The sequence below is a fragment of the Lentinula edodes genome (genome assembly GCF_021015755.1).
Source record: "Lentinula edodes strain Le(Bin) 0899 ss11 chromosome Unknown C8R40scaffold_26, whole genome shotgun sequence".
Taxonomy (NCBI): domain Eukaryota; kingdom Fungi; phylum Basidiomycota; class Agaricomycetes; order Agaricales; family Omphalotaceae; genus Lentinula; species Lentinula edodes.
Window position 1 is genome coordinate 44248 of NW_025764332.1, and position 24656 is coordinate 68903.

General features: G+C 45.2%; 10 protein-coding genes and 1 non-coding gene across 11 annotated transcripts; 6 read left to right on the forward strand and 5 right to left on the reverse strand.

Moving 5' to 3' along the window:
- Nucleotides 1-91: 91 nt before the first annotated feature.
- Nucleotides 92-3648, forward strand: C8R40DRAFT_1172521 (uncharacterized protein; the record flags this gene model as incomplete). Its single annotated transcript, XM_046231870.1, has 10 exons — nucleotides 92-286; nucleotides 343-437; nucleotides 494-944; nucleotides 995-1049; nucleotides 1113-1813; nucleotides 1872-2000; nucleotides 2051-2376; nucleotides 2427-2610; nucleotides 2667-3218; nucleotides 3265-3648. The coding sequence occupies 10 exons, from the start codon at nucleotides 92-94 to the stop codon at nucleotides 3646-3648; spliced, it is 3072 nt and encodes a 1023-aa protein (XP_046084423.1).
- Nucleotides 3649-3958: 310 nt separating this feature from the next.
- C8R40DRAFT_1161614 (anaphase-promoting complex, subunit 10/DOC domain-containing protein) lies at nucleotides 3959-4877 on the reverse strand (the record flags this gene model as incomplete). The annotated part of the gene is made up of 6 exons (XM_046230145.1): nucleotides 3959-4019; nucleotides 4091-4192; nucleotides 4244-4422; nucleotides 4490-4538; nucleotides 4595-4713; nucleotides 4842-4877. 6 exons carry the CDS (start codon nucleotides 4875-4877, stop codon nucleotides 3959-3961), a joined length of 546 nt encoding a protein of 181 aa, XP_046084424.1.
- A 40-nt stretch (nucleotides 4878-4917) lies between these two features.
- C8R40DRAFT_1113175 (uncharacterized protein) lies at nucleotides 4918-6609 on the forward strand. Its single transcript, XM_046228452.1, has 7 exons — nucleotides 4918-5028; nucleotides 5078-5170; nucleotides 5227-5347; nucleotides 5415-5782; nucleotides 5841-6064; nucleotides 6114-6210; nucleotides 6279-6609. The coding sequence occupies exons 1-7, from the start codon at nucleotides 4950-4952 to the stop codon at nucleotides 6500-6502; spliced, it is 1206 nt and encodes a 401-aa protein (XP_046084425.1). The 5' UTR covers nucleotides 4918-4949; the 3' UTR covers nucleotides 6503-6609.
- On the reverse strand, nucleotides 6610-7701 carry C8R40DRAFT_1113176 (uncharacterized protein). The gene is made up of 6 exons (XM_046228453.1): nucleotides 7505-7701; nucleotides 7289-7446; nucleotides 7100-7235; nucleotides 6921-7043; nucleotides 6684-6863; nucleotides 6610-6631 (listed from the first exon to the last, which is right to left on the reverse strand). Exons 1-6 carry the CDS (start codon nucleotides 7674-7676, stop codon nucleotides 6624-6626), a joined length of 777 nt encoding a protein of 258 aa, XP_046084426.1. The 5' UTR covers nucleotides 7677-7701; the 3' UTR covers nucleotides 6610-6623.
- A 407-nt stretch (nucleotides 7702-8108) lies between these two features.
- C8R40DRAFT_1197877 (DUF1000-domain-containing protein) lies at nucleotides 8109-9490 on the forward strand (the record flags this gene model as incomplete). The annotated part of the gene is made up of 6 exons (XM_046233091.1): nucleotides 8109-8306; nucleotides 8356-8384; nucleotides 8440-8533; nucleotides 8601-8704; nucleotides 8763-8871; nucleotides 8937-9490. The coding sequence occupies 6 exons, from the start codon at nucleotides 8109-8111 to the stop codon at nucleotides 9039-9041; spliced, it is 639 nt and encodes a 212-aa protein (XP_046084427.1). The 3' UTR covers nucleotides 9042-9490.
- A 1056-nt stretch (nucleotides 9491-10546) lies between these two features.
- Nucleotides 10547-13078, forward strand: C8R40DRAFT_1172526 (glycoside hydrolase superfamily; the record flags this gene model as incomplete). The annotated part of the gene is made up of 18 exons (XM_046231871.1): nucleotides 10547-10627; nucleotides 10691-10698; nucleotides 10753-10834; nucleotides 10891-10974; nucleotides 11037-11270; nucleotides 11322-11332; nucleotides 11386-11475; nucleotides 11532-11561; nucleotides 11618-11631; nucleotides 11697-11746; nucleotides 11806-11850; nucleotides 11916-11935; nucleotides 11987-12152; nucleotides 12210-12231; nucleotides 12288-12504; nucleotides 12555-12592; nucleotides 12658-12669; nucleotides 12702-13078. 18 exons carry the CDS (start codon nucleotides 10547-10549, stop codon nucleotides 13076-13078), a joined length of 1581 nt encoding a protein of 526 aa, XP_046084428.1.
- A 47-nt stretch (nucleotides 13079-13125) lies between these two features.
- Nucleotides 13126-14620, reverse strand: C8R40DRAFT_1113201 (dienelactone hydrolase). Its single transcript, XM_046228454.1, has 8 exons — nucleotides 14527-14620; nucleotides 14435-14461; nucleotides 14255-14379; nucleotides 14141-14176; nucleotides 14013-14072; nucleotides 13776-13908; nucleotides 13569-13660; nucleotides 13126-13491 (listed from the first exon to the last, which is right to left on the reverse strand). Exons 1-8 carry the CDS (start codon nucleotides 14552-14554, stop codon nucleotides 13237-13239), a joined length of 756 nt encoding a protein of 251 aa, XP_046084429.1. The 5' UTR covers nucleotides 14555-14620; the 3' UTR covers nucleotides 13126-13236.
- A 53-nt stretch (nucleotides 14621-14673) lies between these two features.
- Nucleotides 14674-14759, forward strand: C8R40DRAFT_t168. Its single transcript has one exon. It is a non-coding gene; the product is annotated as a tRNA-Phe (tRNA).
- Nucleotides 14760-18212: 3453 nt separating this feature from the next.
- On the forward strand, nucleotides 18213-18494 carry C8R40DRAFT_1001392 (uncharacterized protein; the record flags this gene model as incomplete). Its single annotated transcript, XM_046222759.1, has 1 exon — nucleotides 18213-18494. A coding segment is annotated over one exon (282 nt), but the record flags the coding sequence as incomplete, so codon positions are not given.
- A 570-nt stretch (nucleotides 18495-19064) lies between these two features.
- C8R40DRAFT_1008990 (uncharacterized protein) lies at nucleotides 19065-19451 on the reverse strand (the record flags this gene model as incomplete). Its single annotated transcript, XM_046222832.1, has 1 exon — nucleotides 19065-19451. A coding segment is annotated over one exon (387 nt), but the record flags the coding sequence as incomplete, so codon positions are not given.
- Nucleotides 19452-20966: 1515 nt separating this feature from the next.
- On the reverse strand, nucleotides 20967-21281 carry C8R40DRAFT_1004130 (uncharacterized protein; the record flags this gene model as incomplete). The annotated part of the gene is made up of 1 exon (XM_046222788.1): nucleotides 20967-21281. A coding segment is annotated over one exon (315 nt), but the record flags the coding sequence as incomplete, so codon positions are not given.
- Between the last annotated feature and the right edge of the window lie 3375 nt (nucleotides 21282-24656).

A 24656-nucleotide genomic window follows, 5' to 3' on the forward strand; every position in this document is an offset into this window, starting at 1 on the left:
TGTACTGGCACTCAACATTTTCTGGCACTTAGTTGAATCATAACTAGCCCAAGAGTTGATAAGTCGCAGGCAATCATCATCGTCTTCGCCAATGCCCCGCCGCACTTCCGCTCGTAGTGCCATTGCTCATGCTGCGCTAAACTCATCTACACGGTCTGCCACCGTTCCTCCTCGATCTCTTCCCGAAAATCTCGTCGTTCTCAGAAAGCAGTGGAAATGGGCGGCATTTAGTCAATTCTTCTTCACTTTCTCCCCCTTGTTTGCCATGGACGATGTCTCCCTGAAGGTACGCGGCTGTCTTGCGACTTCCATTATTATGCTTGACCTGCCGCATCTTTCCAGGATGTGGAAGACGACTTGTATATGGGCAGCTCTCTCGTATTACCGCGTATCATGGTCAGACTTCTGTATACCCTCTCCTATGACCGGAAAGTCAAGTGCGTGCTGTATACTGGCTATAGGACCCATCTGACGCGTACTGACCGCGTTTTAGTCTGAACAACTGGCAAACCACATTACGACGCCAATACACCAAACGCGATCCCATAGCTAACCCCATAGGTCCCGAGCCTATCAAAGAAGATGATTACGCCCGTGAATTAACTTCTCCAGAGCCTCCTTCGACTAAAGAAGGGACAAATGAGCCTACCGATGATACGGTGGTTAGGAGTAAACCCTCTTCTCGAGAACACTCGATGTTTCCCGAGAATGGCAAGGCGCCCATGGTCAAGCCTGAAGATGACTTTACTACATCAACCACCTCCCGAGAGAAGTATCATCCGTCAAAGGCAAAAGACAATGCTCCAGAAGAAGAGTCGAAGGATTGGCTCTCTCTAAATATGTTAGAAAAATTGGACTCTCTTCACTTGTTGACCGAATGGCAATTCCAAAGTCCGAAGCGTGTGCGTATGTTGATGAAAAGTGACGATGATCAGGCTTCTTGGGTGTGTTGCTCTACGAAAAAGTTGTTAATTTCAACTGATGAGTTTCACAGCGAATTGAGCCAATAGGCTATGATGCCAAGCGCAATGCTTACTGGCTTATCGGTGGTGCGTAGGTCTCACTCGAGGTCCAAAGCATGGATGGCTGAACATTGTTCGTTCGTCGACTAGCCGACCGCCTATGGATCCAGCGTGTTCCACCTAAACCCCCCAGACCACCCCCCAAACACTCTTTGAAACGCAAACGAATCGTGGACACGAATCAAACAAAGACGAAGTTATCTTCAACAAAGCGACTTCGTTTACAAAGTACTATCGAAAGCGATAGAAACGTTGCCAAATCAGCTGTAGAACCTGTCCCTAGCACCAGTGGGCGGCACGGTCGCGCAGCGAAGGATCAAGCAAACCTAAAACTCGATGCCCAAGCTAAAGAGCTAGCCGAACTCAATAGGCAAGCTGCTCTTTTGGCCTCCCATAGTCCTGGAAGCAACCGTAAATCATCCACTCGTGGTGCATCATCTGCGAAGTTATCGTCCTCGCCCGCTCGCCCAACTCGAGGCACATCGTCTGCACGTCCACTTGGTACACGTCAAAGTGCAAGGCTCAGAGGATCAGATGACGATGAATGGCAAGCTATACCTGATGAATGGCTACAGAATGATGAAGATGGCGATATGGAAGAGAAAGGCAAGGATAAACGCGGATCGCCCAGTCTTCGGAGCGTCTCGAGTATCAGTGAATTGACGGAGCTCAGCGAAGAGGAAGAAATCCCAACGCCAGCAGAGGAAACACGAATCATGGAGGAACCTGTCTCTCCTGATAAATCACAAGAAAATGTTTCGATGACTCAAGAATTTGTTGAATGGGAAACTGTAAGCTGTCTCAATATTTCTTGTCGCTATATAACTATGTACTCATATCATACCTTAGATTGCTGTTACACTCTTCGAGTGGGAACACATAGCCGAACGTTGGCAAAACGCTACTCATTACTCTGAAAAGGCTCTTTGCAAGGTTCTTAAAAATCATATCGTGCCCATCATCACGGAAGAGCTCAGAGTATGTTTCCTCATACGCTGACACTCAAGTGGAACTGATTATCATCCCAGGACGTCGAGGTTAAACGCCAGAAAGAAGAATCTATAACTCAGCGCAAGCGATCATCTCGCATCGCTATTAGGGAAAGCGAAAAAGAAGAGGTTCGGCTCGCCGCCAAGAAGAAAGCAGAGGAGGAAGAGAAGATGAGCAGAGCCAAACGTCTGGAAGCGAGACAACGGAAGGAGGAAGCAGAAAGGATCAAACGAGAGACGGCACGAGAACAGAGGAGGAAGGAACGGGAAGAAAAGGAGGAAAGGGAAGCCCGCGAAGCTGAAGAAAAAGAAAAGAAAGAGCAACAGAAGGCTGAAAGGGCAGCAGGGAGGGCGAAGCAGCGATCGTGAGTTATGAATTGTCCTGACCTTGTTGTGTTTATGTAGCCTCCCCAAGATCGCAATCCAAACCCGTTACTCAACCTTTCGGGTCAGACAGTGTGCTATTACTGCACCCTCCAGGAGGGTCTCACTACAGCTCTATAAATGGGTCTACTAACAACTCAAGAAATTCGCGCACATCTGCAGGCGATGACTGGGAACTCGACTGCGAAATTTGTAATCGCCACGGAAAAAATCTTGTGGGTTATCCTCACAGAGAAACCTAGAACCCGAAGTTGCTGACGCCGCTGTGCAGGATGAACGTGTGCCGCTGCTATGTTGTGCATTATGTTCAAGATGGCAACACATCTCTTGTCATGACCAAGCTGATTTGCAAGCAGGTCGTCCACGACGGAATTGGGACCAGGACGAGTTTATATGTCGTCGATGTCGAATGGATGCTCATAATAGCAATCAAAATGGAACACAGATGCAGTATCCACAAGCCATGAACATGTATCCTTCACTACGCTCTTCCGTGCCGTCTCCGTATAACCAGGTCCCGTATGGGCAGGGTCTGGGATTGGACTCAGGAGCTCCTCACACAAGTAACGGTTATATTGACGCGCCTATGACGAATGGAAGTAGAGCCTACGGAACAACAGATGTCCGCTCCTCTCAAACTTATATGGATCGCTCCAATGCAGGTCCGAACTCCAAGCAGATATTGTTCTCGCACTACCAGCCCCAACAGCACGACTTTGTTCGCAATGAACATGAGCAAAGAGGCCCACAGGATTTGTTAACCGCATACGGACATTCGGCCCATTCATACAATCACTACGGAAACAATAATTCTTCTAACGAGGTTCGTTGATCGTCTACTCAGCATTTCTGTACTTACTTACAATTAGATGGCTGAGTGGAATGAGACATCGACCAACCATGCGTACGAATACTCTTCGACATCTTCGTCGACACCATCTATTTCCATGCCTCATAATAGCATTGAAAGAACTAGCGTCGTACCCGAGTCTTCGTCGCGACATATTTCCCACAACAAACCTGCGTATTACCAGCAGCAGGAGGAATGGAATTCACATTCTAGTAGTGCTGAACGATTAAACGCAATCTCCAATTCCTCATCACATCCTATTCCTCATGACCTGCCTACTCATCATCAGCAGCAGCAGCAATGGCACTCTCGTCACCCCACTGCTGCTTCCTCACAAATGCTCTCACAGAGTAACATGCCATTTGCAACATCCCCATCACCATTGCAATCACATCCTTTGTAGGCTTTACCGTATTCATTCCGATCTTTCTGTTCCATATGTAATTCAACACAAACAGGATCCTGGCAATTTGTTGTTAATAAAGCCTTGGTTTGTACTCGTATTTAATCTTCTTTATTTTTAGTTGCATGTATTGTAATGCAAGTTATGAGAAACCGTTGGTCCTATCTAACACAATATTGTACCTACTTACCTTGACTCAAAGTGTCAAGAGAACACTAGAACACAGAGTAAGAATGAATAGTCTTGCGAGAGTCGAGACTAAACCACAAGTAAAATTACAATTCTGAGTTACGGTACAACTTGAAGGGTCTCATCGAATGGTTTCGTGCATCCTAAACTCGGTAGATGTCCAAGGAAATGGGTCCTCTTCACTAACAACTTCTCTGGTGCAAAGTTAGAGGACAAAGAAGCCAAACAGAGTCAATAGACAAAAGAGACGCACTCTACAGGGCCCAGAACGCGCAAACCACGCACATGAGTGTCCTTCCCACTCATATGGTTAGCAAGAATGATGATTTGAAGAAGATAAGCGTAGACAGGTTTTCTGAGAGGGTTATTTAAAAAAACAGTGTTGCCGGTGACATGAAAAACGTACAAGCCTTCTCCACCCTCGTTGGGTTCAGACGATATATCGAAGGTAAGCCAGCCATCCGGTTTCTCGAGTGTGATGATGCGAACGTCTTGGAGATCATTTGGACCTGTTCCAGCGCGAATAGCCAGCGTTGAGGGTGTATAGGAGTCGTCAAGAGGATGACAAAGGAAAATACTGAGTTTCTGTATCAAGAGGTCAGAATTAGCTGGACATCAGGAAAAACGCGTGGAGACATCCTTGAATCGCGACTTTTCGAGGAAATTCAATTGTTATGAAGTGCGGTTGTGGACCGTCAGAACTAGCAAGAACAGTCGGTCACAAAATGGCCCCAAATGCTACTATCCGACCGCTTACTGCCAAAAGGTCTCGGGATCCCCATCTTGCAGACATTCTGCTCCGAAACCAAACTTGTAGGAAGACACAGACCATTTCGCTTGTGCAGAAATGTCAGGCCAAGGCAAAGTTGGTGGTCTCTTGTCATCTACTGTGTGATTGACGAATCAAGATTTAATGAGAATATTGGTTTCCACTGACTGGTCAAAATGAATGGTGAATTGAGGTCCTCTGGTGCAGGTTGGGTAGTGCCCGTGGCAACATTGACCGGCGTCGCTACCGGAGCAGGATGAGACGTCGACATAATTACAAATGCAAGTCAAAGCAGTGTCAAAGATCCAAAATAATAATGTTGTCTTCTTTTCTTAACCTTTAAATGGCAGAAACGCCTCTTGCACTCAATGACTACCGTCGATATGGACGACAGATGATTCTCGATGGTTTTGGTCTTCCAGGTAACTTCCATCATTGTCAATTCAAGACTGCTTGCTTAAACTATCATAGGCCAATTGAAGCTCTGTAATGCATCAGTAGTTGTTGTAGGAGCTGGAGGCCTTGGCTGTCCCGCTCTGCAGTATCTTGGCTCATCAGGAATAGGTTTTGTCTGCTTTCATTCCTCAGCCAGCAACGAAATGCCCATTCCGCACGCTCAGGAAGGATCGGCATCATCGACCACGATCGCGTAGAGCTGTCAAATCTCCAACGTCAAATTCTACACAATGAAGAGACAGTGGGCATGCCGAAAGCCCAATCTGCTGCTATTGCTCTCAAGCGGTGCGTAGCTCGCTGGTTTGCTGGTTTCTACTGTTGCGCGCTCAATGCGCAGCGTTTCCTCGTGCAGAATAAACTCAAATATAAAAATCGACTCTTTCACTGAAGCTCTCACCCCGGAAAATGCCCTATCTCTCCTTGAACCCTTCGATGTCATTCTTGATTGCACCGACAATGCGCCGACTCGTTATCTCCTTTCAGATACGGCAGTCACTTTGCATAAGCCCTTAGTGAGCGGAGCTGCACAAAAATTCGAAGGCCAGCTCTGCGTGTATAATTTAGGCGAAAACGGTCCATGTTATCGCTGCTTGTTTCCCAAACCGCCAGCACCGGAGAATGCAGGATCTTGTGAAGAGACAGGCATCCTGGGTGCAGTGACAGGTATCATAGGTAACTTGCAAGCTCTAGAAACCATCAAGATTCTTACAGGTTTACATGGTAAGCCTTTTCTATTATTATGCTAAGTTACTGCGAATACTGGATTGCTGTCATCTAGACTACAAGCCCACGTTGTTGCTATTCTCCGCACTCAGCGTTCCTCAGTTCCGAAGTATCAAATTACGTTCTCGTAAACCCACTTGCCCAGCTTGTGGTCAACAAGGAAAGATAATCGGCTCGATCAGCGACATTGACTACGTTCAATTTTGTGGCGGAGCAACACCTGATTGGGAGACCTTGGGTCTAGTCGAAACGCATCCGGGGCATAGGATCCGAGTGAAGGTAGAGCTATGTATAATTCATTATCTCAAAATGCTCAGACATACTTTAGGATCTCAAAAACTCCATCGACAGTGATAGTATCTTACATCTCATCGACGTCAGACCAAAAACTGAGTTTGAGATTTGCCATCTTCCTCAGTTCACTCGTGAGTTGGCACTCTCTGTCACTTCACTTCCAGTGGATAGTCATCTAATTGTCATGTCCGCCATTCAGACGTCCCACTTAATGATATAGTTGCAAATCCCTCGTCCTTTCTTCCAACGCACCCTGATACACCTATATACATTATCTGCCGCCTGGGAAACGACTCACAAATTGCTGCAGAGGCTTTGCGGGGATTGGAAAACAATGCTCACAAAGATCGGATAGTAAAAGACGTTGTTGGAGGCTTGAGAGCTTGGTCGAAGGAGGTCGACCCTCACTTCCCTATATACTAGACGGCTGCCTATTGAAAAAATTCAATCGGCAGAGTGGATTCGTTATAAATGTTCAAAAACTACGATCCAGGATGAATATGTCCATACTTAGATATATACACCTACTTATATTATTCTACAATTATTTTTCTGCAGGTCGAAGTTAATGCAAGAGGGGAGAATGATAGCGGAAATGACTTACTTCCTAATTTGAGCCACTTGGGTATCTTTTTCTCTCCTGCTGCTGACCCATTGAGGGTTTTGTTTACCTTTTTCGTCGACGATTGCGAAGCAGAAGACGTATCTTCTAAGCTCAAAGGTGCAGGTAGAGATTCTGCCAAAGCCAGGATGTCGGATGCAAGCGGAGCGGGGACATCGGAGCCTGATAGCAAGCTACTTCAGATTACGATTCGTAATAGGACATCGGGATTCAATGTACCGTTCAATGATTCATCTTCGAAGCGCAGGAGTAGCACTGAAGATGGTGCAAGTTCCAACTCGGCCAAAGTCAAGTTCTTAACCTTGAGGTCGGAGACTTTGAGATCACGGCGAGGAGGCTGATCTACACAGATTGTGTTATCACTAGGATTGGACTGGAAGATTGGCTCGACGACGAACACAGTATGAATTTGACTGGTTTCACATCTTCTCTCAATGAATTTCGTACAAATGCGTAGACAGATTTGATCTTGTCTGTGGAAGGGAAGACCTTTTCGAGTTGCGTTCTGTCTGTGAAACGCACTCGAATTGTTGTCTGCTTTCCACAATGAACAAAGGTGAATAAAGAACAAAGTATGCATAACACACATTAGGCCATCTCTCCTTCTTAGCCTTCTCCGCTGCCTCACGAGTGGTCCGAAGCTGTAAAGGCGCATTCGTCAACGCTTGTGTGCGGGCTGATAATTGGGTTTGTGCTAATTTAAGGTCAGAGGCGGTTGGATTGAAGTATGAGTCAGGCAAATCCGCTGCGAAGGTTCATGAATGGGCTGTTTTCAAAGCGACAGTTGGAAATCCAAATCTCACTGGAAGGGATGAATGAGGATCCTGAAGATGGTTTGTAAACTTTGAACGCTGGTGGTTCCTTGGGGACATTGGAGTCATCAACAGTCGATGAAGGCATCTCGATACTTTCGGAAGCCTCTGATAAAACAGACTGTGCACTCTGTGCCTCTGTGATGTTTGGGGCTTCGGGCATGATAAAAGTATAAATCAAGAAGAATACGCATTGATAATACAATTATATGATATTACGAAGGGTCCAGAATTTATACCACTGACAATCCTCCTCCTCCTCCTCCAAGCTTCATATCTTCAAAGCTGAGACTAAATGAGAACACAGTTAGTTTATGGATGATGCATATGTATCGAGATATTTCAGCAAAGAAAGTTGTCTCATACAACTAACCCCAGATCTACTGGCGAGTAGATTTTTTGGTGTAGGGCTAGTCGCAATCGAACGCAAATTACAAAGAGTACCATCATGTAAAGACAAAAGGCAGAATACTCACAAAAATAATATGTTCGTCGCGTTTCTGCAAAATGAGCTTAAATACATCCGTGTCTATTTGGTGATGTTTGTCATGTTTCTTTAAGCGCCTAACAATCATGCGTTTGTAATTCGCGACCCATGCCTCATAACCACGACCACAATTGTAGCCATGAACATGAACATGATCACGATGACCCCGACTCGCTAAGCACTGGGGCCCAGGACAATCTATATCAGTACATCGATCGCGCTAATGTTGTGGCTCTCAACGCGGACGACGATTATAAAGGCTCGGACGCAATCAAACCTTGGCATGAGCGGGCGAGCGAGGACAAGGTGATTGTTCTTGAGATTTTCTGGTGCATCTTCTCAAATATTTAACTAGTTTGTCGAGTCGGATGCCGATGATCAATTGTACTGCCGAACAAGAATCCAACGCGCAGCTCGTTATTGCTGACGTCTTGTTTAGGATCATTCGGATACCTTTTACTGGGAGTGTCAAGCTGCGATCCCTTCTCTTGAAAACTGGTCCCGCCGATTTGACTCCTTCAAAGGTCGTGTTGGTGGGTGTTTCGAGCTGCATCTTGTGATCGCGTATTTAGATTTGGTGGTTCAACTTTGTGATCTTAGTTTGCCAATCAGGATAATTTGGACTTTCAAGATGTCACAGACAAAAAACCAACTCAAGAGTTCGACGTTGCACAAGGTCGGGAAGTAGGAGAGTATGCCGTCAAGTAGGTACCACAGTGTGATATTACCTCCAATTGAGAGACCTTCACACCCCAAACCAAGGACAGCAAAATTCCCTAATGTCTCTTCTCTGACATTGTTTTTTCCGTCCTCTCAAGGTGCCGATACCGTTCGCATCTATTACATCGGTCTCTTAGGAACTTGGACAGAGGTATGTCATACACTGAATAGTTACAATCGCTTTCAATTATTTTCGTCTACTTCTTATCCTTGCAGAGAAAGTCAAATCCAGTCATCACAGTCTATGAGGCACAAGCGAACCTGGCTGACCACGAAAAGATCCAAGGCACCGAGGGCAATTTCAGTACTCCCCAAAGATGAACTTAAATAAAGAAAACGTCTTCAATGAAAAATGTATCATATTCTTGTATAATTCTGGCCAGCTACTACGATAAAAATCTTCGAGCTTTTTTCAAATTTCTCAGCCCCTTTGCTTACACTCTTATAGTGACCTCGACATGGGCTCCAGAAGGTGAACGAGTTAATCAAACGCTTGTTCCACATACAATTCGCAAAATATCGCACGTGCTATAGTTGTTTTGCGCATGGTCCCATCCTAGCGGAAATCAGCATTTGCTCTGACGCTGATATTGTTGTTATATTCTGCTCGGACACCAGCTCCCACATAGTAACTGAAAGATTAGTGATTGGTTGAGAGGGAAGAACCATTGTCGGCTCGGTCACTTCCGAGATAAGCCTCGAGGTTTCCATTCCTCAACTAGAAGCTTTGCGAGCTTTCTGGCGGCTATTTTCTTGCCGAATAGTGAGAAACTCAGAGAGAATGTCATAGTAATGCGCTGGACTTATCGGTAACCGTGGCTTCATACATATCAAGCTTTCTGCGTTGGTGAGCGATTTTAATATTGTACTTTCGGAACGTGAGCTTGATCTATCTCAGCTGCTTGAAAACACATGGATCTGCAGAATCATTATTGCCCTTTTCAGCGAATCACCATGTAATCTCCAAGGTATCGCAGCTTTGAGCAACACATGTGGCGCTTTATTCACGAGGTTTCATTCCACACATAGACTCACGCGCTCAAACTCGAATTCCTGCAAGTCTTTGTTCATGGGCATCCCGGTTTTGTACACTTCGGGATGACACGTCCCGAACTGTAAGTTCTATGTTTCCGATACACTCTATCGTAAAGCTTACGTGGCATAGTTATGCAGGTTCAGGCAGGTTCAAATATCTACTTAGCTAGAAATTGGCTAGAATCTTTCAAAACTCGGAACCTGTCGCTGAACCTTGTATTCATGCAGCTTTTTGGAATGACAGTGTTCCTCGCCTGCGAACCCTTGGATTGTGAATTCACTCACTACTTGACTAGCAGTTTCCGCTGGCATAGAACCGGTACATCGTTATCGCCTCTGAAGTTACGGTATCCTGCGTTGTCCTTATGCTTCGTTGGGTGAACCAGGAATAGCACTTTATCTCAACAAATTCGAAAATGGGAGTGTCCTGACGCTTCTGATAGTACGCAGGACGCATAGACAGAAACACGCACTTAGTTTCTGAGGCACCCATAAGCAGGCTTCTACATTAAATTCTTGCATATCGCCATGCGAGATCTCGCGATTTCCGATCTATAGCATTTCGTTCATGAACTAGTATGCTTCTCTATCCTCATTCCCAGAGTTTAAACGATGATTTGCCAACCGCATGAACTTTCACATTGAAGACATTCTCTCTACGTGCACACTTTTGGTATGTCCATTGCGTATTTGACAGGCATTTTCAGTTCCAAAATATAAAAGGATGTCCTCTTTGCTCGATGATGGCTTGGAACACCCTCCACCCGTGTGCTCGATAAACACGCTTCACAATGATTTCGGTCTGGACCTACGTGGCTCTGTTGCTAACTTCTGTGACCTCGGCAGCTTTTGACCCTACTGGCAACACTAATGTGAGTGTTATGTGTTATATATATTTTCGTCTAGACCGTTCTGAATCGTAATTCACGCTCTAGCTCGTAGCGTAGCTATCAATAATACCTTGAACACCGTTCAGAATTACTCAACTTTACTTCAGCTACTGGGGTCAAAATTCATACGGAGCAACGCATACGTCTGACACGGCCAACTGGCAGACAAACTTGGCTCATTACTGTCAGGTACATTTATCAGAACCTGCTAATTAGCATTGGGAGTTCAAGCTTAGAATTTCTAGGACGATACTGTTGACGTTTTCCCTTTGGCGTTTCTGGACGTGTTCTTTGGCATAGGAAGTCTACCAGAAATCAACTTCGCTAATGTGAGTCACATTCATTCACCTCCCACTTAAATTTACTCAATGCCTCTGATATCATGTTATAGACCTGTAACGATGTCGACGATGCGGTGTTTCCTGGAAGCGACTTAGCCAACTGTCAGTTTATGGCTACTGATATCCAGACGTGTCAAGCGGCGGGAAAAATTATCACTCTTAGTATGGGCGGAGCGACGGGAGCAGATACTTTCACTTCGGAGTCTCAGGCCGAGGATTTCGCGGATCTAATTTGGGATCTTTTCTTGGGAGGGACATCAAATACGCGACCATTCGGTGACGCTGTAAGTCTCTTTTTTGAAAGACTGAGTAATATTCTGTTTATATCGTTTTAGGTTCTTGACGGGTGAGATACTCTTATTGAACGCATTTTGAAGTGTGGTAATGACATGGTGGAAGAATTGATCTGGATATCGAAGGTGGCGGAACCGCCAATTTTGCTGCATTCGTGAACAGAATTAGGACCCTTGCAGAGGGTGCCAGCAAGGCGTGGGTCAACTTTCATGGCGCACATGGATTTGATGTTCCCTAAATGATTATTACAGATATTACATTACCGGAGCGCCTCAGTGCCCGTAAGCTCTCTTTCCACATGTCCACCCGGAATTTCTTTGCTAAATTTCAAGTCTAGTTTCCCCGATGCCAGTGCGCAAATTATCTTGTCTGTCTTCTTACGGCTAGTCATAGTTGATGTTATGCACTTCGTTCAGATCTTGACACGGTCCTCAATGCTGTTGGATTTGATGCTGTCTATGTTCAGGTGGGTGGGAGACGTTCCCAGTGTGAGAAATCACCGAGAAATCTCACAATTATGCATAGTTCTACAACAATTACTGCGAAGTGTCAAACTACAATGTAGCTGGGGTAAGTATACTCTAGCTGTTTCTTTGAACATTCCAATTGACACATGTGATGGTGCAATCAAACAGGATTGGGACTTCTCTTCGTGGTGAGTATTTTGCAACGAGATTTCAATAATCACAAACTGAAGCTCAAATAGGGACAACTGGGCTAAGACGACCTCCCCCAATCCTGACGTCAAAATCTACATTGGCGCACCTGCTTCTTCAACAGCGGCTACAAATGGCTATGCTGACGCCTCTGCTCTGAGCACTATTCTTCAAGCAACGAAAGCCACGTATTCGTCATTCGGTGGCGCGATGCTTGTCTGTAGTCCATCTTTACTCTGTCTATTGTAACCGCTGAACTGGTCTTGTGGTCAGTGGGATATCAGTCAAGCCTATGGTACGTGTCATAAAGTCTAGGCCTCGTATCAATTCCGATCCAAACTTGGAATCTAGCAAATGGACGGTTCGATCAAGCGGTCAAGACAGCTCTACTCGGAGGGTCCAGTGCTCCAACCACCTCTGGAGGTTCTACGACGACAACTAAGACGACGATAACTAGCTCAAGTAGTGTTACTAGTACGACAAGTGTTGCAACCAACGGAGACTGTGCCGGAGTGGCGGCATGGGTATCGACTGTTGCCTATGTCGGCGGATCGCAGGTCACATACAAGTGAGTATACACATCTTCGGTCAAGATCTGACCTGATCTGCATATGGTAGCGGTCACTTGTGGACGGCTAACTACTGGTCTGAAGCTGGTGTGTAACATAACCATAAACTCTTTCTTATGTATATGATCATGCTCAATTCCTCTGTATGGCAGATGTTCCTGGAGGTATGTCAGTCTATTTAACATGACACTCGCAGTCTTACATCTTGGACCAGGAGCTTCTGGTGACTGGGCAGACGATGGCGTTTGTACAACTGATGCAACTTTAATCCCTGCTGTAGCTTCTGCTACTTTATCCGCTGCGAGCATCACTGCTCACGTTTCTTCAACTGCGTCAGCTAGTAGCGTCAGTGTTCAGGCCGCTTCGTCTGCTGCTGCACCGACAGTTTCCGTTTCTTCTGCTGCAACTAGCAGCTTCAAGACTGCATCTATTGCGCCTACGGTATCGGTCTCGTCCGCCGTTGACGCCAGCGTCGCCTCTGCTAAATCTGTGATCATTGCTGCTTCAGCTGACTCAGAAACCCTCAGCGCTACTACCTCAGCTGTGAAGAGGTCCCGCTTTTTCAAATTCTAAGGGCTTTGGAGGTGTGTTTTTGTGAGTGTATGTACCAATAACTGTAGACTTGAGTATTTTATCTATTTATTGGTTTCAATAACGCATCGGGCGGTCAGAATAAAACTTGATTCAATACTTCATTACTCTTTGAATACCACGCGGCGTACCCCCCCGGTTCACAAATATTTCTTCATCCACTCTACTGTAGACTTGAAAGCACCCTCTTTACCAGCCTTCACCATCGGATCGCTCATATCCCCACGAACAGCAAATCCATGCTTGCATCCAGAAAAATACTCCCGCCTGTATCCTGGAGCAAACTTGCCATCTCCAAAAATTACATCAGCTTTAGCCTGCGCTTCAGCAGGGAACATGGCGTCTTCTTCACATGAGTTGATCAGGAAGGGCGCCTTGGATACAGAGCAATATTTCTACAATCAAAAGTTATATACGGTAAGGATGCAGGAAGATTAGCTGTATTCGTGAGGCAGGTGACCGATTGACGTACTTCAAGGTCCTCTGGAACCTTGAGTCGCGAAGGGTGAGATACGGCAGTGACCTGGGTGACATTCTCAATGGCAAGAGGGACAGCATACGCAGCTTCAATATCGTCAATCAGTATAAGAGTGGCATGAAACAAAGTTCACACGAGTTCAGAATCCGTTCCATCCGCCTGAAATTGGTCTGCCAGTGATAAATTTGGCTCTCGACTCACCTCCAAAGCAATACCCAGTCGTCCCAAAGGCCACGACACCTTTTTCCTTCAACGCTGCAACTACGGCATCGACAGCAGGGCGAGTAATTTCATATCCATGTTTCTCTCTCCATGCGTCTTTGTCGAATGTGTTCTATAATTTGAATATAAGTCAGGGTATGTTTGAAGCGATATCCAGAAAATTGGTGTTATGTTCGCAAGTTGTGCGGATACTACATTTGGAAGACGCATACATACCCCAGGTTGCATTGCATTTGCTGGGATGGGCTCGCCGAAAAAATAGTCTACTCCGTAAGTCTATCACGAATATTTAGTGCTGTCTCGCCCAAGTACAAGGGGAAAAACTGTGTCTTTCACACACTAACCAAGATTCCGTTATCTGCGAAATCGTCGACAAGAAGCTTCGGGATCAAAGTTAGTGAATGATTAATTAAAGCCACATACAAGCCTCAGCTACTACGTATGATACCGCGACATACCTGGTTGTTGATCAACTGCATACCGAAGACGTCTGAAAGGAACAAAAGAATTTTGTCCTTGGGATACTCAATGCCGGAGGGAATACCGACATAGCAGTCGATCCCACCGATCTTTTCCCATTTACCTTGAGATAAGGTTGTACTTCAAGTTATCAGTGCAAAGGTCAGAATGGAGATCACCTTTTGGGGTACCTTCATGAGTAACACCTGCAGTGAGTAACAAAATCATGGAGATGAGCTTTTTTGAATCAATTATATCTACGGGGTAAAACCTTTGAAGCATTCATCGCAAAAGCTCATGTTTAGATAGTGCTGGTCTCTGCTAGTAGTGGTGTATGGGAAGGAAGAGTGACGGTATTTAATAACGTTACCCACCACAGGAGATTAATCTATTACAATCTGTTTATGTTCCTTTGAAAGGGGGTATAGCTCAATTGGGAGAGCAGCAGACTGAAGTCTTTCTAGGTTAATCTGAAGGTCCCGCGTTCGATCCGCGGTACCCCCATTTAGTTCTGATAGGTTGTGTTGTTTTTATTTATTCTACATCGTTCCGAGATGCCATACTAATGAGCTCTATGTACCCCAGGCGTTAAGCAACCGAAGAGCGCTTAATATCAACTGGTCGAGGGGGGGGGGTGTTAGTAAGCAGTCTGCCAGGTGGTCGGCAACCATCGGCATTGACAACGTGAGGCAGCCTCGAGTTAGCTCGAGTTCGTCGTCCGTTCATTGTTTATGCCCATCTCTTCGCTGCTATGTACCAATGAGAGCCTTGATACTCTACTTAGCAGAACTCAACTCACAGTCTATTGTTGCAAGGGCACGAGCAAACACTGCCTCAACTTCTCATAGACGACGGAAAAAGAACAGAAATTAGATGGAATTATATCTAACATGTCATTTTTCTCCAAGAAATCATATGTACCCACTTTTTCTACTTACTCGAGTCTCAATAAACATTCTTTAACTCAAAATGCTGCTCAACCAATTTTCGGCTTTACGGCCAGTGTCACTGTGCCGCAACCTCGGCACTAGAAAACCTTAATCAGATATGAACCCTGAGTGAACCAGTCAATTTCAGGAACTTCTCGGTTGCTTACCGCCTGATGTACCCCACATGCGAAGCAAAACAGACAGATTAAGGATGTACGAAATTGTGGCGGAGATCGCCTTGCACTTTACAGGTATATGTCGAACGTACAACAGTTAATTCAACCGTACTTAAATTATATCGACCGGAATGTGTATTGGATGTGACATTCGTAATGAGGGGTTCGGCGAAAGCATTATTCCTGTGGCAATGCCCAAAAGGCACTAAACTCTTCAGCACAAATCAGCTGGCCAATCCTGAGCCGGATCCCGTGTAAATGAGGTGAATGAGAATAGGTCAACTGGACCGTTATTCCGGATAATGACACTACGCCACCGGGCAAAAACATTGTCTGTAAAAGGAAATGAGAAAAGTTATGGGAAAGTTGACCTTTTACAGTAGATTTATGGGGCGAAAAATCATATATTTTATGCTCGAGAAAACATTAGGTAGATATTTCCCTTCTCGGAAAAAACCCCGCCCTGGATAATTAGTGGTAATGAATTCCTTTCGCAAATAGAAAAGGTGCCCTTTTGTAGTTATTATTACAAAGGGATAAAGCTTTGGGATTCTTTATGTTTCCCAGAACATATCTCCAAAGAAGAAGTTTCCCTTTATCAGAAGTAAAAAGCGATGAAATTGATTCCTTTTTACATCTTAAATTAATTACTTTTTTTGACGGAAAAACAAAATGGCCGATGAGGGGGAGATTCACGGTAGACTAAGACCCGATGAGAACACACTTGACGGACTGTTGTTGGGCGATACCGATTCGAGGGAGACTCTCTGGGCTTTTTTGTCCCGTCAGTGGTGAGAATATCTGGACCATTAGACAGCACCATGTATTCTATCTATCTATGCATCTCCTCTCATCTTAGAAATCACAGTACTTTAACGAACACAAGGTACGAATCTTTGATTGAGGGATAGCCTGCAAGATTACTATTTGGTAGATAGGAACAAGATTAGGTCGTTCAGTACGGATGAGACCTCTTTAACTTTGCAACACCATTCAGCTCCCAAAGCACCTTCCCTGTCGTCCCCCAGTCCCAATCCCCACCACTTAAGACAGACAATTACACTGAGCCAGCCGTTCTTCCCGCTAGTATTGAGGGTACCCCATTCCTTTCTAACACGACCATCTGAATTTCCACCGCTGACCATTGAGATTTGGCAAATAAGGCTGTTCCACCAAGTCACGAAATTGGTTCCGAAACGAGCAATATCATGCTGTCGAAATTTGGGATCGTTGTTGGGCCTGTCATACCTGCAATTTGTGATCCAATGGCTGAGCTCCTTGGGCCTGAGCTTGGCTGATATTCCTTTCGCCGAATATGCCCAATTTTTGTTACGCTCAAGCTCAATCCAACGGCTGATAAGGTAGATATAATCTTCACCTAAGTTATAATTAAGGTATTCGAATGCGGGGCGAAACCAAAGCAGGGCATTCTCCGACTGCAGCGCATCTTCAGGATAGCAAGGAAGCTGCAAATGTATTACATTCACCATGATAACACTGACTATAAGCACACCTCCGAGCGAAAGTTCACGAGAGCGTTTTGTGCAGTAACGGGGATGTCTTCTATTTCTCCAGTGGACTATGAGCGATATTGTGAGTCATCTGCGAATGCGAGGAAGATAAAGAGAACCTGACGCACCTCTGCACTACAAACTCCTTCCTCTCCGGCATTCAAGGAAGGTCCACGAAAGTCGAATCCGATATTCTTTTGAGACTCTTGCAATTGGTTGTCTAGCTCACTGGGAGTATGAGGAGAATGAGCAGAGACTACTTCAGAAGACTACAGTGAACAACGACATAAGCATGCTGTAACGTAGATGTAGCCAAGGAGACGAAGTACAAACCTCTCGGTGTGTCGTCTCCCCCTTGGATCCATCTTCAGCATCCACAGGTATTCCATCACCATTGCCACCAGTGTTGTTGGTACCCTGATCTTTCAAGTCCGCCTCCAGCGTATCTTCTGTTCGTGACAAGCGACCTATTGTTGCTTCTTTATCGCACTATGGGAAACATCATAAGTTCAATGTACAAGAAGTAGTACGAACACGAACCTGTTGAAGCATCGCTTCACTAGTCCGTGTAAAGCCAGAGTCCGACATAAGTCCACTGCCACTTGTCGTATGTTTTCGAACTTCTTGCAATTCAGCCTCTAGCTTGTCGACCCGCCGCTGAAGTCTCTCCGCCTTTATTTCGGCTGCAGTCTTTTCAGCGAATACTTGCCTCCTTTCATTTTCGAGAAAGGTAATTCGTTGAGATTCGGAGTTCTTGAAAACAATTTAAGGACACCTACGACTCGGCGGGACAAAACTCACCATTAGATTGTCAAGCTCTTTTTCTGCATCACCCAATGCCTGGCTCTTCAATGACAGCTCTCCGTGGAGTTCTTCAACTTGTTCAAGTCGCCGGGATAATTGAGCTGTTAATCGAGCTTGCTGGTGAAATGTAAATCAGTGAAACTGGATTGAAGCGACATGAATACCGAATAAAGACTGGTTTGGCTTCGAGCTCTTCGCAAAGACATGGTGGTTCCGATGACAGAAAGATGATGCATAAAGGGAATTGTCAATCCAATGAGAAACGAGTGCTTGATACAAAGGGCAGTTGATGGAAAATCACGACACTAGAAACAAAGGTAGCCATTGAACCTGCAGATATATAAGACTTACCGTGAAGCTTGGATCTTCATCCTAATCCGCACATATCCCCCCCTGATTCGCGCTTGAAATTCATCGACAACATGGGCATGCATCACACACCCACTATTATTCCTAACAGACACGTAAGTGCAAGTGCAGGCAACGACTGGTCGAGGGCTGACCGAGCTGACCTACATGAAGGTCACCACAAAGGGCATTCGCGCACGGCTATACCCCGCTGGTTCAGTCAGGCCAAGAGCAATCACTACCCATGTCCGACAAAACATGACCGACCCTGCGAACAGCCGCTTTGTTCTTGCTTCACATCTTCTCTCCGAACCAAGGCTTCAGCCATACATCCATGATATTTCCTTGAAGATACGACATTGTGGGAAGGTGTTCAACTTTCTTGTCTTCTTCAAAAGACACAAACGACTTCCCTTGAATCTATCGGTTCAGAATCTCGGCGGTAGAGCTGTACATGGAGACATCCTACTAGTCGCCTGTGGTAAAAAGGTGTCCATTCGGAACTTACGCAGTGGATTGGAGGATAGAGCAGCAGATAAAGCAATAAGAAGGTATATTGTTGCTCTGCAAGAAAGATTAGGCAGTGTACTGACAGTCGCATACACAGGCTTACGGAAGCATTAGATCCGATTGGAAGCCGACGCCGCTTTCCTGCAACAATCTCTTGCTCGTAAATCATCATCCTCTTGGTTCGTTCATTATATATCATTCAGTTTTATTTCAACCAACTTAAAAATCCTCAGGTGTAGATAGACTGCCGATTTTCGATCTTCCTACAGGCAGGAGTATTTCTACGTTGTATGCTACTTTCTCTGTGTATAGCCTATTCAGGATTGAAACTACAGCAGTACTGTAATGTAAACATCCCTAATTCATATTCTTTTACATTCCGTTTTGAACCCCTGAGCTCAATAACCGGTCGAGGTCAGGAAGACTGAGAGGATGATCGGTCAGTAATATGCATTTCCAGATGAAACCAATATCTACTCACCGCGGAATTGGACGACCTTTCGCCATTGTGATGACATTGCTTGGATCATTCTTCATCGTCTCTAGATATTCGATCCGATAATATGATGAAGGAAGGTTTTCTGGGGGGTTCCGAGTGACTGGCACAATACCACGTATTCTGGGAAGCCGCTTTCGCCCGATTTGGCGAAACAAATGCGTTGCAACTTGAGGAACTTTGTCTACTGTGTCGAACAAAACATTGAACTGTGGATGGCGGAAGCCAGGTTCATACTTAATGATGCCCTGTTGACCTTGTGTATCAAAAACCTCTTCAGTGTCAGACGTGCCAGCAACGCCCAAGACATCAAGAGAATATAGTATATCCGACCAGCAATTGTACTCCTCGTTGTCATCTGTGCGTCTTGCAATATCGCTCATTACACTAGAAATCTGCATGCGGCGCTGGTGTGTCTGTGAACATAGAAATTGAGTTTGGACATGAGATGAGACAGAGTCAAAGATATGTACGTATTCTCGAACTCTTCTTTTCTTACTCTCGTGTTTCTGAGCTTCGTAGAGATTGTCCCATACACCTGCTTTGGCCTTCACGACTTCTAGCAGTAGCCTATAGACCCGATTGTTGAACAATCCCCTCCAATCGACCTCTTCACCGTTGTTTCCATAGTATTCGGATTTCTCTAATGCGTACTCGGAGGCTTTGGCCGCAAGCAGCGAAATCACGGTTTGATTCCAGGGAGAGCGCCGCATATCGTGTGCAGTCTTTGCTGAGGTGTCGAGCTTCATACCAGAAACAAGTTCGAGTTCATAGCTGTGTGGATCTGCAAGAAAAGAGCCCAGTTCTTCAGCAGGAACTGTAAATTGCTGCCAATTGCTGGGATCATCGATTTGAAGATATTCTTTCAGCACAATGCGCGCGAGTTTCTGTGAAGTGCATTAGAAGTTGATTATAGAAAAAAAAATCAATCTACGGACGTTGATGTGACGCCGAATCGCATCTGACGAGTATGGCCTAGTTTCACAAGTTTAAAGATCAATCTTAGCCAGCACGGTGCAAAATGACATACATTACAGCACGTAGTCTGAGAGAAGTCCGATGAGTGAATAGCTGAATCGCCCTAGTATATTATGACTCACCGGACAGCTGAGGATGTAACAAGATTGTGGTAGTAGATCAAGGATCATTTTGCCCGGCGTCCACATATCCGTCTTATGCCTGCATGGCCACTTGTTATGTTCTCATCGATAGACAGAAATAGAAAGATAAGAAAATCAATCCTTTATTCGGTATATTAATATTTAAATCTGTACAACAACCATAGACCATATACTACTACAAACTTCCCTAGTCTGTTTGCATTGGTTCACCACCGAATGTTGTGCTGGGATCATAACCTGAGAAATCGGCCAGAGGGAAGGAGTACTCGGAAAGATTGAGAGCAGCAACTTCGTGAGGCAAAAGAGCAGACAGAAACGCCTCCCGAAAGAACTCTCGAGGGTACCCAGTGATCGGAGCTCTATGGCTAATTGTGTCGGAGTAGATCCTTGGGATTCGCTTCGCGCCTGCCCTATGAAATATCAGTTTTTCCAACGCGGGTGCTTGGTTCATGATCCTGAAAAGGGCCTCAAGCCAAGGATGTCGCCAATAGACCCTAAGAACTTTCTTAACACTCTGTTCCACTACAACACCTTCAATCTCGACGTCTCTTGTGGTGTCTTCCTCGTCAGACTGGCCTTGATCACCAAGCAATTCATTTACATTCAGAGCATAGGACCAGAATTCGACACCCGCTTGGTCGCCACGCTCTCGACAAACTTTGATCATAATGGTGGCAATGTCCGAGCGTGATGTTCGTTTCTGCATGAAAATTAGGACAGGTAGAGAAAGCAAGAGAATTCACGAACTATGTGAAGTAAACTCCTATGGGCACTGCGCTTGTTCCGCTGATCATGTTTCAAAGCAAGTCGTAAAACCCGGGCCTCGTTATCTTCATGGGGTAGAAGACGGGCGTCAACAATTTCCTTGTACACAGCATAAAGTCGATCGGAAAATAACTTGTTCCAGTCGATAGGTGCTGATCCAAATCGGCCATCTCCACAGGCAGCTACGATCTCTTTGGCTTTTTCCGCAAACTTGTAAGTGAGAGCCCTATTCCAGGGAGAGGCCTTCATTGACTTGACGTCTGCCGCAAATTTGTCGAGGCGAGTGTTACGAAGTTTGGGACCATTCGCGATAGGATCCTTGATGTAGTTTTCTAGTGTCTCTAGTTTAATCCCATCTCTTGCAAATATTGCCCAGAGGTTGCGCACATTGAAACCTTCCCGTAAAAGGTCTCGAGCAAGTTCCTGGAAGAGTATAGGTAAGTATTCGACATGAAGCGGTGGATCCTACATTGATATATTTCTTGGAATTGGAGCCGTCGAATCTTTTCGAACCATTCGCCCATTGCGCTTGCACCTGGCTCACGTCGCTTGGCTCAGCATCATTATCATCCAGAGGCTGCCTTGGTTCTTGGTCCGAATTGTCTTCATCGTCGGCATCAGAGCCCAGGTCATTGGCTGGCGGTATTGCATTGGTGCGTGCTTCAGCTGAGGTCTGTTTCTGCTTTCCTTTTGCTCGACTAGACTGAATAAAATTGTGGAATAAATAACTTTATTGATTGCAAGGCAAAGTTACGTACCGGTCCTGCTCTGTTTGAAGATCCACCAGCCCCAGGATTGGTTTGATTCTCATCGACCTCTTCATCTAATTCATCCGATTCATTGCCCAGATAGGAGTTTCGAGGCTCTTTATGTCTCTGAAGGAATTGTGAGAATATAGAATGTGAACTTGGGCCGAATTCCACCAGCAGACTCACCGCCTTGATGTAAGGGGAAGGCTTAGGTTGATTCCAAGGCTTAGAAGAACTCCCTGAATTCTGAGGCTGAGGAAGAAGTATGTCAGATGTTGTTCATATCAAGCTTGCTATCGAGCTTACCATAGAATCAGGTAATCGCCATTGAGGATAACCACGGCGAACACGACTCAATTCCATTGAAACTGGTGCTCTCGACAGCGTGGCGCCCAACCCCCCGACAGCACGAATATCGTGAATGATATCTCCATTGGTGGGATATGCGGTGGATCGGCTAACAGAGGGTGGTCCACGGGTCGAGGTCGAGCTTGGGCCAGGGGGAGCTGGTACACTGTGACGGGACGAAGGCATGGCTGGAGTTGAACCCGCAGATGCTTGACCACTGTGACCAGTATTCGAAAGTGATGTCTAAAGGATTGTTCAAGTAAAATGTAGGTATCTAATTTAATAAACGGACCTGAAGCTCTCGCTCTAGCCTTTGGATTTCAAGACTTTTCTTCAGATTATCATGTTGCAAGACAGCGACTTGATCTGAGAGATTGCCATCTGCAACAGGCTTCAAACGCGTAAGCATGTCAAATGAACCGAGTGATATTGAGACTCACTGTCGAGAGCTTTGCCTATATTTGCCAAAGTCAAATGTTCAGAAGTGAATAGTAATAGTAGACGAAATTCGGAGTAGTACCTGGAGATCTTTGATATTAGATTCCAATTTGGATTTTTCTCTCTGAAGATTGTTGATTTCCTGTGATTTTTCGTTCACTTGGCGACTCAGAGTCTGTAATTCTGTTTTGGCAGCCTGAAATAACATGTTGATTCTTGACAGGAGGAACTGCATTGAACAAACTGACCTTGAAATCCGACTGTATTACGCTACATTCGTTCTCCTTGTCGATTAGCTCCCGTTCTTTTTGAGTGAGTTTCGAATCTGAATCTTGATGTTTTTGCTAAAAAGATATGATCATCAGTCAAGTCGACTATTGGTAAGAACCGTCTGTACAGCACCTTTAGGCCTTCAAACTGGCCGCATAATACATCGTATCGGGGCTAGGATCCATATATTGAGGTAAAGCTTGATTTTCTTGTATCAAGTAACATACGCGTGGTACCCAATCGTCTCCCCGATCATTTCTCTGTGTCCAATTCATATATTAACACCTCATCAATGATTGAGACAGTGCGAGTACACTCGCCTTTAGACTACCTATCTCTTCCTGCAGATTCTGGTGCTGACGGTCGAATTCACGAACCAACCCTTGTTTCTCAGTGGCGAGCTGTTGCATTTCGGTCTGAAAACTTTGATCAGTACTTTAGAGGGAACACCGTTTTCGACCAACGTACCTTTAATCCATTTATATTGTCCTGCAGTTCCTGCCTTTGTTGCTCCCCTTCTCGTGACATTGTCGCTTTCTCTCTCTGTACTTGCTGTAGCTTTTGATCCAAAGCACTGTACTTGGTCTAGATATGCATCGTCAACAAACAATAAACTCAGGCCGAAAATGATATGATTAAACTGACCGTCAAGCCCGTGATTTTATCATTCAGTTCCCGCTTCTGCTGCGCTAAGTCTCGGGATAGTTTGACCTTCTCGCCAACTGCTTGCTTCAAGTCGCCGTCCAAGGTATTGTATTTAGCCTGTGACCCCGATCAACGTCTTGAACAGTGATCAATTGGAATCCTCACGTTAAAGCCATCGGTTTCATTTTGAAGTTCCCGCTTTGACCGCTCCAATTCTTGGGATAGTGTCGCATTCTGAGCATGCAATTCCAGTCGCTTGGTATCTAAATCACTGCATTTGGTCTGAGAATATATTATTGATAGACCAAGGTTACAACTGAAACAAAAATTTCACCTTCAAACCATCAACCTCAGCCTGAAGTCCCTGCTCTTGCTGCTCGGATTTTTGGGAGATCGTCATTTTCTCGAGGTCTGATTGTTGTATCTTGGTATCTAAATCGCTACATTTGGCCTGAAGACATGTCAGTAACACGCCAGAGGATGCTGGTCGACAAAACAACTTCACCTTCAGACCACCGATCTCAGTCTCAAGTTCTCGCTTCTGCTCCTCCGCTTCTCGCGACAGTGTTGCGTTTTGGAGTTCTAATTCTTGTATATTTGTAACGAGATTACTACATTTGGTCTGAAAACCCACAGTTAACGGGCCAAATGACTATAATCAAAGAAGTACTCTACCTTTAAACCGTTGATTTCAGCCTGACATTCATGCTCTCTTTGCTCGGAATCTTGAGTGAACATTATCTTCTCGCTGTCCAGTTGATCTAACCTCTGTAGAGCTCTTGTCAGCTTCGTCTCGGTTTCTGATTTTTCGGATTGAGTTCGCTCGAGCTGATATTTGAGCTTCCTGACTTCCTCCTAATGGTGCATTCAGAAAATGCACTATTGTAGAAGAAATTGAGACTCACTTGTAAATGTTCATGATCTTCTTTAAGAAGCTCGTGATCATGGAGAAGTTGCTGATTGTCTTCTTCGAAGGCATTGATAATCTCGCTCAATTTTTCCGTAGCCATGCGTTCTTTTTCCTCAATTTCCTTCAATTTTTCCCCAGTATCTATTTCCCTTTCGCCGGCTTCGATAGTCATTTCCTCTATTTCCTTAAGAAGACTGGCTTTCGCAGAGATAAGCGTAGCATTGGCTGTCAGCAACTCATCGATCCTTTGAGAAAGTTCGACCCTTGTGTTATTTATGACCTGTTCTCGTTCGGCGAGGTCTCGCCTTAGAGATGTGCAGTCAGCTTTGAGAGTGGAAATTTCCGATGCCTAGGTACTGGTCAGAGCAAATTCACAGCAGC

Excerpts from the sequence above, each read along its gene's own strand:
- C8R40DRAFT_1113175 (XM_046228452.1), top strand. The coding sequence starts at position 4,950 with ATGGCAGAAACGCCTCTTGCACTCAATGACTACCGTCGATATGGACGA. Across the intron at positions 5,029-5,077 it reads CGATGGTTTTGGTCTTCCAG|GCCAATTGAAGCTCTGTAAT; the intron begins GTAACTTCCATC and ends AAACTATCATAG. Across the intron at positions 6,211-6,278 it reads CCATCTTCCTCAGTTCACTC|ACGTCCCACTTAATGATATA; the intron begins GTGAGTTGGCAC and ends TCCGCCATTCAG.
- C8R40DRAFT_1113176 (XM_046228453.1), bottom strand. The coding sequence starts at position 7,676 with ATGCCCGAAGCCCCAAACATCACAGAGGCACAGAGTGCACAGTCTGTT. Across the intron at positions 7,447-7,504 it reads ATCCTCATTCATCCCTTCCA|CGGATTTGCCTGACTCATAC; the intron begins GTGAGATTTGGA and ends GAACCTTCGCAG. Across the intron at positions 7,236-7,288 it reads AGAAGGAGAGATGGCCTAAT|ACAACAATTCGAGTGCGTTT; the intron begins GTGTGTTATGCA and ends TGTGGAAAGCAG.
- C8R40DRAFT_1113201 (XM_046228454.1), bottom strand. The coding sequence starts at position 14,554 with ATGAGCTTTTGCGATGAATGCTTCAAAG. Across the intron at positions 14,073-14,140 it reads TCGCAGATAACGGAATCTTG|ACTTACGGAGTAGACTATTT; the intron begins GTTAGTGTGTGA and ends TATTCGTGATAG. Across the intron at positions 13,909-14,012 it reads CAAATGCAATGCAACCTGGG|AACACATTCGACAAAGACGC; the intron begins GTATGTATGCGT and ends TTCAAATTATAG.